The 14,077-nt window shown below is 37.5% G+C and overlaps 1 protein-coding gene across 3 annotated transcripts in view; it reads left to right on the top strand.

Annotated features, from left to right (window-relative positions):
• Positions 1-2,866, top strand: part of PTPLB (protein tyrosine phosphatase-like (proline instead of catalytic arginine), member b) — a 15,596-nt gene extending 12,730 nt beyond the window's left edge. For all 3 annotated transcript variants that reach the window (XM_010568833.1, XM_010568841.1, XM_010568825.1), the window contains one exon: positions 2,050-2,866. In XM_010568833.1, the coding sequence (XP_010567135.1) occupies positions 2,050-2,132 (83 nt within the window). In that variant the 3' untranslated portion in view covers positions 2,133-2,866. The remainder of the gene's footprint in view (positions 1-2,049) is intronic.
• The last annotated feature ends 11,211 nt before the right edge of the window (positions 2,867-14,077 follow it).

Raw genomic sequence — 14,077 nt, 5'->3', positions numbered from 1 at the left:
CAAATATTTCCCCCCCCCCCCCCTTACAGACTTTTAGGAGAACAAAGTTCAAAACAGCTTCTTAAAATTCAGTTCTTTACCAAGCATACGAACACTGCTTTTGCATTAGTAGGTAGGGAACCATTTCTGTTGAATTAACTTCAGCTGACATAATCTCTGGTTGATGTTTCTATAAATGGAGTGAAGATTTGGCTTTGCTGGTTTGAAATGGGAAATAGAAACACGGAAGCCTTTAGCAAATTTAAATGTGCAGATAAAGTCTAACATGCAGAATAATGTAGTGATGATGTTGCTGCTGTTAGCTATTTCTGTAGCTGTCTTTATATGAACCTTGTTTGTGCAGAATGGTAAACCATATTCAAAGATATAAATTTCAGTAGTGTGCCTGTCTCTATAACAAGCGTTTACACTTTCAGTGAACCATCTTGACATCAAGGTTCATAAGTTTTTCCAGCTGTTCTTAAAAAAAGCCTCCCATTTCATGCATTTTTTTCTACTTGTCCCTCTCCTCCAAAAATTGTGATGTTACTAACTCCAAGCAGCCAGAATAGTATCTTTTGTTTTAGTCAAAATAACCACAAGTATTAATTACTTCTTGTGCAGTAGCTAGATTGCAGGGGACGGGCCATGTGGGAGCAAACCCACATTGTACCCAAGTAACAATTTTAGCCCCCTTTCTCCATTAAAATTGCTGTCTCTTAAATGAGGTGTTTTCTGTGATCCATTAGCATTTGCTGGATGTGTAACTTGAATTTTTAAATAACTTTAAATTATTTTTTTTTTAATTATTATTGAGAATTGGTATTTTAACTCTGAGAACCAACTGTTTGGACTCATGCAGTCTTAGGTGTCTTTTTACATGAAGGTGTTCCTGTCTTATTCCTGAAATACAAGAAAAATAATGTTAATTTCAGTCATTGGTTACACCATAGTTCAGTTATTCGTTCATAAAAGCTACCTATGCAGGAGTTAAGCCTTCTGAACCCACTGAAGATCTTGGAAATTTTGTGAATGTTCATATCACAAGGAAAGCAAGCTTTGAAAACTGTTGTTAAAAATTGAGGGGTTTATGTTCTTGATAGTTGCATCTTACCATTTACCTCACTTTAAGTCTCTAATTGAGTACTTGTCTGTCAAAATTGACATCTTTCTAGAAAAGATGTCATTAAATTCTTTGCATGTAATGAATCCCCATTATGTAAACTTCTAATGGAGAAACCATGTGGGTCTGTATTCTGTTATGTCTCCGGACAGCTGTATTCACTCTTTAACTCTGGTGGAGTGAATCAGGATAGGGAGGAAACAGGAGTGAAATACAGGGTAAAGAAAGCCAAAAGAAAAAATGTTGACCTGCAAAAAAAAATTTAGTACACAAATTTAATAGACTTTGGCCTATGTTTATGATGAACAGTTTGCATGTGTAACATATAATTTAGGCTGATGCTGACCTAGTTTAATTTTCATATGGTTCACAAAGGTTCAGTGTCTCATGGCAATTTTAGCTTTTGCTGTTTATTTATGTTTTCCATCCCCTGCTTTGTTGTTCTGCAAACATTCTGTGTAATGTCTTAGAAATAGGAGGAGAAAAAGCTTTGCATGGAGGATAGAGAGAAGAGATGAAAGAGGCAGCGGTTTGTATAAAGTTCTTTAGATCCTGAAAAAGTGACACTAGAATTACAAGAAATGAAACAAATCTGGAAATGGCATTCTTTCGGAAGGACTTTTTCCTTCATGCAGTGTATTTTCTTTCTATCATGTGTGCAGTTCAGGAAACTTGTCATCCTGCTTGTACATGCAGAGTTAAATAAAGCATTTTGCATTTAATTACAAATGTCATTGCTCTAGGAAAAAAAATAGTACCGAAGCCTGAGGACCATATCACTTATTCTCTTGAAAGAATAAAAGGCAATAGATGACTTGAGCAGAAAGTGAATAAGCATGTTTTCTTTTAATAGAGAATTGGTGACCTTGAGCATGTGACTGTGCATCTTACATTGATGTGTAAGCCTCACTTTATATTTTCTTTACTTAAGTCTGTTTTCTCTTCAGTCTTTCCTCAGCTGTATTTTCATATGCTACATCAGAGGCGAAAGGTACTTTCCCACACTGAAGAACACAAGAAGTCGGAGTAATTCCAACTCTTTTTCAGAACTTTTCAAACATCAAAATGCTGCAGATTTTCAATACCCAGCACATTTATAAAGAATATACCAAGATAAAATAAGTCAGAGGTAAAAGACCAATAACTTAGCAAGAATAACCAATAAATCTGATTTCATGGAAATTCCACAATGTAAAACATTGAAATAATTTTCAGCTTGCAGTGCTTCAGAAAACTTTTAAACTTTATACGGCTTGGCAGTTAGCCTTTTCCTTTTTCTTAAATGATGTGCTAAATGGTTTTCATTTATTACTAAATGCCTGAAGGTTGCAGTATGAGTGATGAAGTTGTACCCACTAAATGCTTGAATTGGGGTTATATTACTGATACGTCTTTTTTTTAAGTGCTTGACTGCATGCCAGAAACTGTATGTATTGCTGTGAAAGCAAACAATATGCTCTGGAATACTTTAGGATTTTGTCAGACTCCAGTGGAGAATGTAATCCAGCCAAAGTGTTTGAGTTGAAAAAGGTAGGTTGTGTATTTAAAAGATGATGGGAACAAGAACAGGAAACCAATTATGGGAAATTAGGGGAATGTGGTTCTTTAGGAATTTAAGCAGTAAGGTGTCTGACCAGAGTCTGTTCTCTGAAGATCTTGTTTAAGCTGATTACTCAAATGCTAATGTTAATTCAGAGGCTGTAATGCTTATCTGAAACATTAAAACTCCTCTAAGTACTGCATCCTGGATACTTTTTTAAACATAAAAAAATAATACTAACTGTAATATTTCTAGCGATCTCAGTAATGAATCTAAACAATGTAAGGAGGCAGGTCACCCAGAAACAGGTGCAGTTCTCCCTTTTTTACTTTAAACTATCATCTCTAATCACTGTCCACTATCTCAGTGGTACTCATCTTTCAGTGTTGAGGACTATTTGGTCTACTGTGGAATCATTTGAGGGCCTTGTTCCTCAACCCAACTTTTCTCAAGTGACTAATGTGTGTCACTCTGGCACATCCAAGCAGGCAGTTCCAGGCACTCAGGTTCTGAAGTGTTGCAAAGTCCTAAGCTCCTTCTTTGAAAGCAGATTATCTCATGTGTTACATGCTGCTTTTGCAGATTGGACAAGCCCTCCCTCATCTGCTCTTTTGAAAGAGCAGAAGACGACAGAAAGTTAAATTTTCCTAGATGCTTTCTCTGGGTTTTCAGGCTAAGCCTTCCGTCAGGAAGGTAGAACAGAAAATGAAAGAACTGAGAAAACCTTGTGTCAAGGCAGAGAGCACTAATGCTGTGTGAGCAGTGCCCCAAGTTCTGAACAAACTGTTGATTGGGGGCAGAGGATGGGGAATAGAAGGGACAAAGGGAGCAGGGAAATGAACAAATACCCAAGCAAAGGCAGTGTACATTATGGCCTTTGCTCTGTTAGGGATTGCTAGTCAAATAGTCCTATCTTCACCCAGTCAGAGCCACTAGACAACAACACAGGGGCTTCTCAGGCTTCCCTCTTGAAACATCATGATTTAGTGCATAAATGAGGTGTGACCACTACCATGGTCCCTGCAATACTAGTCTTGTGCTGTGCCTGCCAGCACCTCCCCCTGGATATGGCCCATATCTGTGTCCCAGTTACTTGTGCTTGACACATTGCAGCTCTCCCTAAACATAGCCAGTAAGTGCTAAGGACACGGGCTCTCTGTTCTAGCACTTGGGGAGAGCTGGATTTACAATTATTTTGGTTTATGTTTGTCAGAGCTGTATTTAAAAAAAAAAACCAAAAAAAAACCCCAAAAACAAACAAAAAAAACCTTGGGATTTTTCAGTAATTTTCTTTGGCTCCATCAAAAAGTCTGACTGAATTTTCCTAGCGCTCAGTAATACATGTAACACCTTTCCTGTTCAACACAAGCAGGACTATTGTAAGCAGGGAGAGGGTAGGAGATAATAATGATCTTTGCTTCTATTTTAAACCTTTTGGAGACAGTTATTGGCTGTAATTAAAAACGCTATGGCCTTATACAACCTCAGAGTGGTTTTGCATTCAAAGATGCAACAATTTTAATTTATTCTCCATTAGAGTATGTGGTGCTTTGTTGTAGTGATCTGAGAAATGTTTCATTATACTGAACTCATTGTTTGAAAGTGTAAACTTCCACCTCTGAATGAAACATCTCCTTTTGCATATACTTGCTATCAAAGGAGTTAGTGTCAGTGTTTCTAAAGGATGTCATCTAAAGGATCTAATTTCCTGATGTACTCAGGTTACTGGATACTGTCGATGCTCAGCTCCTGAACTTTTCTTGATTTGATTTCTGTGCCCAAATAAAAGATTTGTTTACACATCTGTTGGTCCAATTTGGAGAATCAAAATGGCTGTGTAATATTCCTGTATGAAACAAACTCATAGCTCTGTTGATGGGAAAGATGTACAGATCTGTATTAGACAGCATTGGCACTATGGGAAAGCAGAAAGATGCCAGTAGGGAGAAAGCTTGTACAACAAACATCTTTACTGAATAAGCTTTAGTATGGAATATTTACTTTAATTGAAAATACTAATTTACCACACAAATAAACTACAGCCTTTTAAAAGAAAATGGAGTTACTCTTCCTTTTAAAAGAAAAAAATTGCTTTGATAGTAAGAAATCTTATTAGCAAAGTTGATTTAAAAATTATATTCTGAAGTATGAACATGCAGTTAGTATGTACAAGAATTACAGCACTTCAGCCTGCAGTGCTCTTTCAAGGTTAGCTTCCATGGAAATCACTGGAAAGTGATCTTGAGTAAGAACTGTAGTGCAATGCCCTAATACTGTTTGGGTTTTTCCCTAATACTGACTTTGGTCACATGTGTGGGTTTTTTCCTCCTCATAAAACAAGGAACAAATTTCCCCTTGTCAGTCACTGAAATTGTAATGTGGTTTATGTGACCTTTATAATAGAAGCTTTGATTAGTACTCTTTGTCGCTAGATCTAGAAGGGTTTTTTTTCCCACAGTCTATTTACTTGGTTTGTATGTTTTCTGTCAGCATCACCAAACTTCTGCAGCAGACATGTTTTCTGCTTTGGTAGCCTTTGTGTTGTGTGCACTGGTTCCGTCGACAATACTTTATGTTCTACCATGCTGGCTTTGTCCAAGTTACTCGTTACCTTCTAAAAGACCAAGGTTCTTACCAGTGTATAGTTTACAACTGGAATTGTAGAAATGTTCATATTGTAAATTGCAGTAAGGTGCAGGTTATGGTGCAGGCAGATTGTAATTTTTCACAATGTGATGTTTCTATCAAAGGGTTTGGGGTTTTTTTGTTATTTATCAGTAGAAAGGTTGGCATTTGTGTGGACCAATCTGCAGTGTCATTTTAAAACCTATCTTTCGGCTTAAAATTTTCATGAGTATACATCAAATCATACATTTTGATGTATATTTATGTCAGTGAAATTTGGTTGAAAACTATATACAGTCATTTTTGTATTTTTTCTATGTTGTGAAGAATAAAATTGTAATTTTATAAGTCTGATTCACTAAGATTATTATAAGTTAAATGTATTTTTTGTATATTTAGAAATCTGGTATTACCTGGAGCTCTGAAAGATTAAGCATAGAGTTTTTATGCATGGTTGGAAGATATTTCTACTCGATAATATACAGTGAAATGGTTTGTATGCTAAAATACTAGTACGTGTTGTTGCCTTGTGAAATTGATTCTGTGCTCTCTGCCTGGATTTGGCCTACTGATCAGTGATACTAATTGCTATAATCCAAATAAAATAATTCTGAACAAAATACGTTGTATTGTTACTACTTAAGGAACAAAAGCAGATACTTTATAAATGTGAATTAGGGCTGTATTTTTATTCATTTGTATATAATGCGTACCTCACAATTTACAAGATCTTTTTGGCATATATAACTTTTGAGCTTAAACAAAAGAATGAAGCAACGTGATACTTTTATGAATGCTCTGCTTTTCACTTCTAAAAGAGGTATTTATAAGAACTTATTAACTGACTATGTTAACATTCAAACTTACAACTTCCTGAAGGATCCTCAATAGAACGCAAGCTCTTTGTTCTCCTGTTGTTATCTGTACACTAGATGGTGACGGTTTTCTACAAAAACAAAGTTATTTGAGTATTATAAATGTAGTGGAATGCTTAACTAATGCAACAGAATACTTCAGAGTTCATTTACTAAATATAAAATGTCTGCTACCATGGCAATGTTCTTAGCATTTTTAACACTTCCTGAGAGAGATTTAAATACTGTGTCTAGATGCCATTAATGCTCATAAATAACAAGTTATAATCCTCTAATAGGAACTGAGTAGTAGTTGCAGAGTGAGTGCTGTTATTCTAGGCATATGCTTGTCATAAGATTGCACAGCTACAGTGATTTTTTTTTGACTGCAGACAGGATGAAATAATGTTGTCATGCCCAGCCTCAGCACATGTCCTACACATGATAGATGTGACTTAGCACTACTGTGTAATTAAGAACTTCTCTTTGAAATGTTACGCCGTGAAGAGTGGTGCTGAGCTCCATTTGTGCCTTAAAATAACTACTACTGGTTATTTGTGTTTCCTCTTTGCAGTTTGAAAACAGTATGTGTGGAAACAATTTTAGTTACCTAGGGATAGCATTAAAAAGTCTGAAAAGCATAAGGATTCTGTGTTTGTAAGCAAATTAATTTCACAGTAGTATTTAAGGCTCATCTTAAATAAAGTGTTGGCAGTTCTTGACATAAGACTGGAGGAAGGATCTGTGCTGGTGTGCTGAGTATAAAATAAAAAGGTGTGAATTTCTGTGTGATTCAGTTTTATTTGGTATGGACTGAGCATTTCTAGAGTTGGGAGTGATTGACAAGCCATGCAACTGCCTGGAACTTCCATTCAATACCAAGTGGCTTTTAAATTCTGCTTCCCATCTCCTAAACAAATATTCTTCCACACTTGTCAAAAGACTTCTAATGTTGTAGTGAGAGAATTAATAAAGCTTCTGTGGTAGTTTTTGAAGGCTACCTTGAAGCAGTTGGAATTAAAAATATGAATGGAAAATATAAAACTCTTTTAATACTGTTGGTCACTAATTTTCAGAATAATACTTTCCTTTACAGATGTGAAAGATACCAAAGCCCCTTCTGTCTTCACAAATTAGCTGGGCATTAGTATTGTCAGAGGTGTGGTTTTTTTTCTCTTTGATGTGCTGACATTGATAATGTGCTAATATTAGGGAAAGAGATGTTACTGTCAATATTGTATCTTAATTTTTCTAGTGTTTTAAGTAGATGCATATTACTTCAATTTTCCACTATAAAAGCATAATTCACAATGTTAGAAACACTTCCATGTCTAGTTATACTTGCACAAACTCTGTGTCACAACAAGCTGCCTCTCTGTAGATTAAATTAATTCCATATAGTTTGTACATAGAAATTTTACATTACCTGATACTACATGAGGTGGTTGTTATTGGGAAATTCATTAGTGGAAGTTTTTGCAGAGGCTTATTCAGCTGAATCGTGAACACTGAATTGCATTTTGTCCTCTCTTTTTGACTCCTGCTTCAGACAGTCTGCACAATCTTCTGCAAACCATCTGTTATCACTTACAACAAGCATACATTAAAAACTTTAATACTGACACGTTCTAGTTTGAACACTTGATCTCGCAGAATCATATTTGCTGTGTAATCTACATGCAGTCTCTTGGGCACTATAGTGGGTTAGTCTCACTCTAAAAACAGTGTGATAATCTGAAGAATATATATGTATATAGACATTTCAGGTATCTTTAAAATTAGTTTTAAGTTGATATCAATTTAAAGGTCAGCCCTTTGTTTCTTCTGCATCTAGCATGCCTACAAAAATATTTAGCTGTGGAGAAGATATAGGAAGTGGAGGACCTTCCACTTAGCCTAACACTAGGTTGCTTTTATGAAATCAGTTTGCTTTTTAGTTAAAGGTTTCTTCAGGTAAAATACAACCACTTCATTTACTGGATAAGAAAAAGATGCTGAGTGCTGGTCATATCGACTAAGTAACAGTCAATAAAAAGATGAGATGGAAGAAGAAGAGAGGTACTAGAGGATACAGAGCTACCATTTTGCTTCCCAAAGAATATTTGGGAGTTGACAAAACTTCCTTTTTTCCTTTGGTATCCAGTAGTTGCTGGTTTTGTCAGTGGTTTGGGTTTTGGGTTTTTTTGGGGGTGGGTGTGGTTTTTTGTTTGTTTGTTTATTTGTTGTTTTTTTTAAGGCAGAATAACAGTGTTTAATGGAAATGCTGCAGTGTTTTGTCTGGTGTGCTGATGACATGATGAAGTCCCTTTAATTCTCCACCAGGTGTTTATTACATGATATGGGGAACTGGATGCAGTGGCTTAGGTGCTCTGTTTTAGTCATCTGTTCCTGTGTATAAACTACTTCTGGGAAGTTGCTGGTTTGAGTATTAAATGTTTTTGATGCAATTTAAGTAAACAAAGCACTTTAACTGTTCTGAAGTTAGCAGACTGGAACAATGGAAGAAGCTTTCTTGCATCAGCAAGGAAATGGATGTGAAATTGAAAGACACTGCTGCTTAGTTTTTGTGGTGAGACTCGAAATTAACAGTTAATATTGTAAAAGCTGTACCAGAAGTTAAGCTCTGCAATCTGAAGGTGTTGAATTATTCTTCAAAAAGTATTGTCAAATCAAAGGATATGTGGAAACCTGCTTTAGGCATACCAGTGCATACAAACATGGGGCAGATATGCTCCAGGATCCTGGTGATACATGACTGCAGATCAGGCCATAGCTTGCCAGATTTTGAAGAAATAAATTGCTGGTGGAAAGATGTAAAACTACTACATACCACTGGTGTTAAAAATCATATGATTTAGTTATTCTCGGTTACATGTTTTAAACTGATACTTGTTTGCATAACAAACTATCATTAGAGTCCTGTTATATGAATTCTTAAGAATAAATGTACTGTATGATGTATTGTTATCTGCCCATTGAAGTCATGTAATTCAGAATAATTTTTCAATAAAAAACATTGCCTGGTTTTGTATATTTTTATTCAAGCCTGGCTTTCTCTTGAAAACAGGGTAGGCTATAATTTTTTTTTTTCCTGGCACATTTACCCAGTCCTGACAGGGACTTCAGCCACTAAAAAGTACAGCCAGATTTGAAAGAAGGGTAGAAGTCTTAAAGAAATTCCTACAACTTGTGTCTGTGCTTAGCTCCAGACTACAGCATGTGCTAATCTCATGTCAGAGTAAATAAGGAGGGTGATGAACACAAAGTAAGATGAAAACATTTGAGACTAGGTTTTGTTAGTCATGTGCACAGAGTAATACTTTTCCATGCACCCTCTTGTGGTTCCTTATGTAATTAGGACAGTATTGGTCTGTTTTTTTCAGTGTGAATTTGATGGGAAAACCCACCTGACTCTGGGCCCTTTTTTCATGTGTACTGAAGCTAGGCTTCCTGGTAGTAGAAGTTGATGGGTTGCTGGTGTGCTTAGTGCTATAATAACAAGGCCTATCACACACTTCCATTTTAGGCATGTATGACCTTAACTATTGGTGCCACTTAACTATTTATGCTTGTATTGCAGACAAGTATAGCAATTTTGTAAGTGGAACTTAAGACTGAGCCTCACTACAGCTTATGTAAAGGTATTTGATAAACTAGCTCAAAACTGAATAGCTTATGTGCCAAAAGCATAATTGATCTGCTCTGAGCTTCATACAGGCTACAGGAGTCCACTTGGGACAAATACTTTAGTCAGGCTAACATTGCTTTGATGTTATCCATAGGTGAGCTAGCAAGGCTGACTACTGAGTAGGTATATATGGGCTACAGTTAACAAATGAGCTGCTGTGTTCACAATCTTTGTAGAGAAGTGGAATCCTTGGCTACTTTTTTTCTTAATGTCAGGATTATGTGAAATCCCTGTGAATGACCACATGAATTATTTGTGGTATGGCCAATTTCATGATGCAGTCCTCCTGTATTGCATATGTATGGGTTGCAGACTGCATCCCAGCTCTAGCTTGTCCTAAACAGGTGAAATGTTGTGGATGCTGCTGTGAAAAAGCTGATAAACCTGATACAGTAAGCACCATGTCTTGCTAGGCTTCTATGTACCTCTAAAAAACGTAAAAGTTAGTGATGAGTCAGGTTGTTTTGGGTTGGGCTTTTTGTTTATTTTTTTAAATGGCTGTGGTTTTGTGTTTTCACAGTTTTCTACTGACTTTTGATTCTATTCCTTGTGAATCATCAGATGGGGGGGGGGGGGGCAAGAAAATATATAATAGCAGCTTGTTCAGTTTCAATATTTCGTGCCTCCAAGATGGATTCTTTTATCTGCTCTGGATTTCAGAGGGCTGTTTTGGACTATGCAAAGATGGTCAGTGAAAGGACCAAGAACCTGTTTTATAAAAGCTTCACTAATTTAGGGAGCATGGATATTTTGGAGTTCTGGATTTAATGCTTGCATGCATCTTGTAGTGCATGAAGGCCATGAAAATTGAAATGTGTGATATGTGTTCTGAGGTCACTAGATGTTGCTCCCTGTTTTAAGTAAATAATGCAAAGAAAGAATGCTAATGTTTGTCTGCTGCACCTGTTGTAATAATAATAAAGAAAAAATGTTTTGATATGATTTATGAGGCTACCTCTGAAATCAGAATTTGCGTCAACTGTTTGTGTGTTGAAGAACCTCAGATATGTGCTTCACTTAGCTCTCTGCCTATACTTGTGTCTCTCATGGCTTCCTGAATGATCTTGTGGAGTTGATATTCTAGTAATTTTGTGCTGGCATTCTCTAAATCTTCCATGTGTGTACTTCCATGTAGGTATTATTTTAACCTGATAAATACTTTTTGAAAAAGAGAGAAACCCAAAGAGGCAGGGTTCAATTTTAATCCAGAATTTGGTTAAATTATGATTGAAGGTACCTAATGGAATTTTCCCCACCTAAAAAAGGAATAGCTTTTATGATTGGGTGAACAGAATTTGGGAAGGCTAGGCTAGAGTGGAAGGTGGAACATTAGCCTTTCTGCATAAGGAATAGTAAGTTTCTCTGTTTTGGTACTACATAGTCCTGTGATATTTGTGTTTGTTGATCTCTCTGAGCAGAGTGAGTAAATACTCTTCATTTTACAGATTAGAATACAAAGAATACTTGTATTGACTAAGGTCATAGTTTGTAAATAGCTGTGTTGGGACTGAAATATAGAAGCTCCTCACTTTTACAGTCACTCTTCAGAAACTGACTGGACTAAGTTATGAAAGGTAAAGGTACTGCTATCTATGTATAATTAAAAACAGAGGGTAATTGCCTGAATGTTCTTAGAATAAATGTTAGACATTTTTAAATGACTTCACAGCCACCCAGGATATGCTGTGGTTTTGCTTTCTCACATTACTCTTTCGGGTGAGACAAACAATAGTTCCTTATCTGCCATTTATAATCAGGTTCCTGACTTAGAAACAAGAGCCAGGGCTTGAAGAAACTGCACGTTAGAATAAAACCTGTAGGTAAACTGTCCATATTGTAATCTGTACCCTGAATATTACAATATTCTACTAGTTACCTTATTTCTACTGTAGTTCCAAGATAGGAGATCCAGTAACATGATCACCTGAAAGTAGGCATTAGTTTTAAGATTTTTGTATCCATGTGGAATCTTGCATCTTCTTTGTCATAGCCCTATATGTCCTCTTTGTGTGAAGTACCTGATTATTTGGCACAACTCTTTGCTTCTAATACAGCATCCTTATTGTTTTCACAAGTTACAGATTTCTTGCAGAATCTGTTCTAACTGCTCCTTTACCTTTCTTTAAACTTGCCATCTCATATTTACCTACCTGTTTTTAATGTTACAAACTTGTGGTTGAAGACTTGTTTTCCCCTCTAGCAAGGACAAAGCTTTTTTCGCCTCTGGCTAAGGAACACCCCCACCCCCCCACCCCCCAAAAAAACCCAACCAAAAAAAACCCCAAACCAAAACCCAACTTTGATGTCTTCAGCTTTAGCATCAATTATTGTAATGTTAGAAAAAAGCAAAACTACTCATATGTTAAACAAAATGACATAGTGAAAAGAAACATGAATGACAGTCTAGAATTGAAACTACTGGTTTCTGGTACCTGTATATGTAAACTTTCTGGAGAAGGGGCTATAGCTTACTGTACAGTGGAATCCTGCCTTGGATTCAGACTTCCAGAGGCTATCATCATGCAAAAGCTAAATAAGACTTGACTTAGTCCCAGCAGTGAAACATAAGAACCTTATAATTATTTGGCCCACTACCTGATCAATGCTTTGTTGATATCCAGAACTAAATGTAGTAGGATGTTGATGTTGGATCTGGAACGTGCCTGGTTCTTACACATACCTACTTAGTCATTTTCTGTCAGGCTGAACTGATTTTAAACATTAAGTTGTTGAGTGTCATCTTTCTCCCTTTACTTGGTTTTACAATGGCACATTTTTGTGAAAAAGTGAGATCTTTTTCTGCTGGCTTTGAGAGAAGAACTCCAAAAAGGGACTGTGTACAAAACAAAAAGACCTGTCCTAATTTATGATTCACTGAAGAATTGTTTCACTGTCTTTATCCCTACAGTTCTGGTACTGTGCAGCCAGAGTAACCAACCATAGAATTCTTGAATTTTGTTCTACTTTAGTGTATGGATACAGCATGGACAGCATCGTATAATATCCCAAGAAAAGATAAATTCCATCTGAAAGATAGTATTTATGTATAAAAATGTCTCCTCGTGTGAAGGCAATCTTGCTCAGGTGTGGTATGTAGCATCTGGCAGGAAAATGTCACGAGTGAGCACCACTGTAATAGTTGCATGCATTTTTTTAGTGAAAATCTTGAACTGTGTATTCCTGGTAAGTAAAAGATGCTCTGTGGAAGCAGCTGCTGAAAATTCAATACGATTTTACAAACCTTCACTGAAATACAGAAAGGCCTAAATTGCTGTAGTTTGTGGAGTTACTTGCAAGCGTAAAGGACACGTGAAGAAGAGCTTGTGTTTGGAAGATTATCTGGCTTTGCCAACTGTATCCGCCAATGCCAGCTCTCTACAACCCTTGCCTTATCTGTGTGCCTTGATAATCACAGCTTCAGCACTACTACTCCTAAGGGCTACTTGTGCATGGGGATCTTTGATGTTTGGACGAACATCTGGTCAAGTACCATTTTATGCTACTTGAGCTAAGCAGTTACCTGATTTGACAGTTTGTTCTTAATAAAACATGATACAGGACACTAAGCGATAATATTCTTCTTAGTACATAACACTGTAAATCATTAATGGGCTAACTCACATCTGCAGAAAGAGTGGATCATCTGAAAGAATGTTGTAGAAGAGTCTGGTGTTTGAAGCTTGTTGGGAACTGCTGTGGTATCCTCCCTGTACCCCACAACCGTGGCAGAGAATATACGCTCCACTAAGACCGTGTCACAACACTGTCTGTGGGCTGCAGTTCAGGTGGCTGAAAAAAAACCCCAACAATAGCCTGCATTTGTATTTTAGCCTTATTTGCTGTGTTAGTAGTAGGTCCGGTAATAGGTACCGAGGTCAGGGGAGGTTTCTTTGGGGCTTTACCTTCCTCCGTTCACCAGCGTTTTGGCCGCCGTTGCTTGATCTTGACGTTTCTGACCTCTTGAGGAGGAGGCGGTTTCCCTTTCCTCCCCCTTCCTCCAAGGAAAGCTGCCCCTCAAGAGCCCACAGCCTCGACGATGAGGCTGAACACAGAGATAACCCCCTTTCCCTCCCGTGGCGGCGGGCGCTGGCAAAACCCAGCCGCTCTCCGCCGGGTGGGACCGCCGGTAGGGCCGATCCCTTGGGCACCACCTCAGCGAGGCCGCCGGGCTGGCGCCTCAGGGAGCGCCTTCGGCCGGGCGCGGCCCGCGGAGCGCCGAAGGAGTTAACGGCCGCTCCGCGGCGGCCCGCCCCTCGGCCGCGCGCATT

This window comes from Haliaeetus leucocephalus, unplaced genomic scaffold (assembly GCF_000737465.1).
Source record: "Haliaeetus leucocephalus isolate CR32 unplaced genomic scaffold, Haliaeetus_leucocephalus-4.0 Scaffold1, whole genome shotgun sequence".
NCBI classification, from domain to species: domain Eukaryota; kingdom Metazoa; phylum Chordata; class Aves; order Accipitriformes; family Accipitridae; genus Haliaeetus; species Haliaeetus leucocephalus.
The sequence above is the reverse complement of the archived record's forward strand: the minus strand, read 5'-3'. Positions and strand labels throughout refer to the sequence as shown.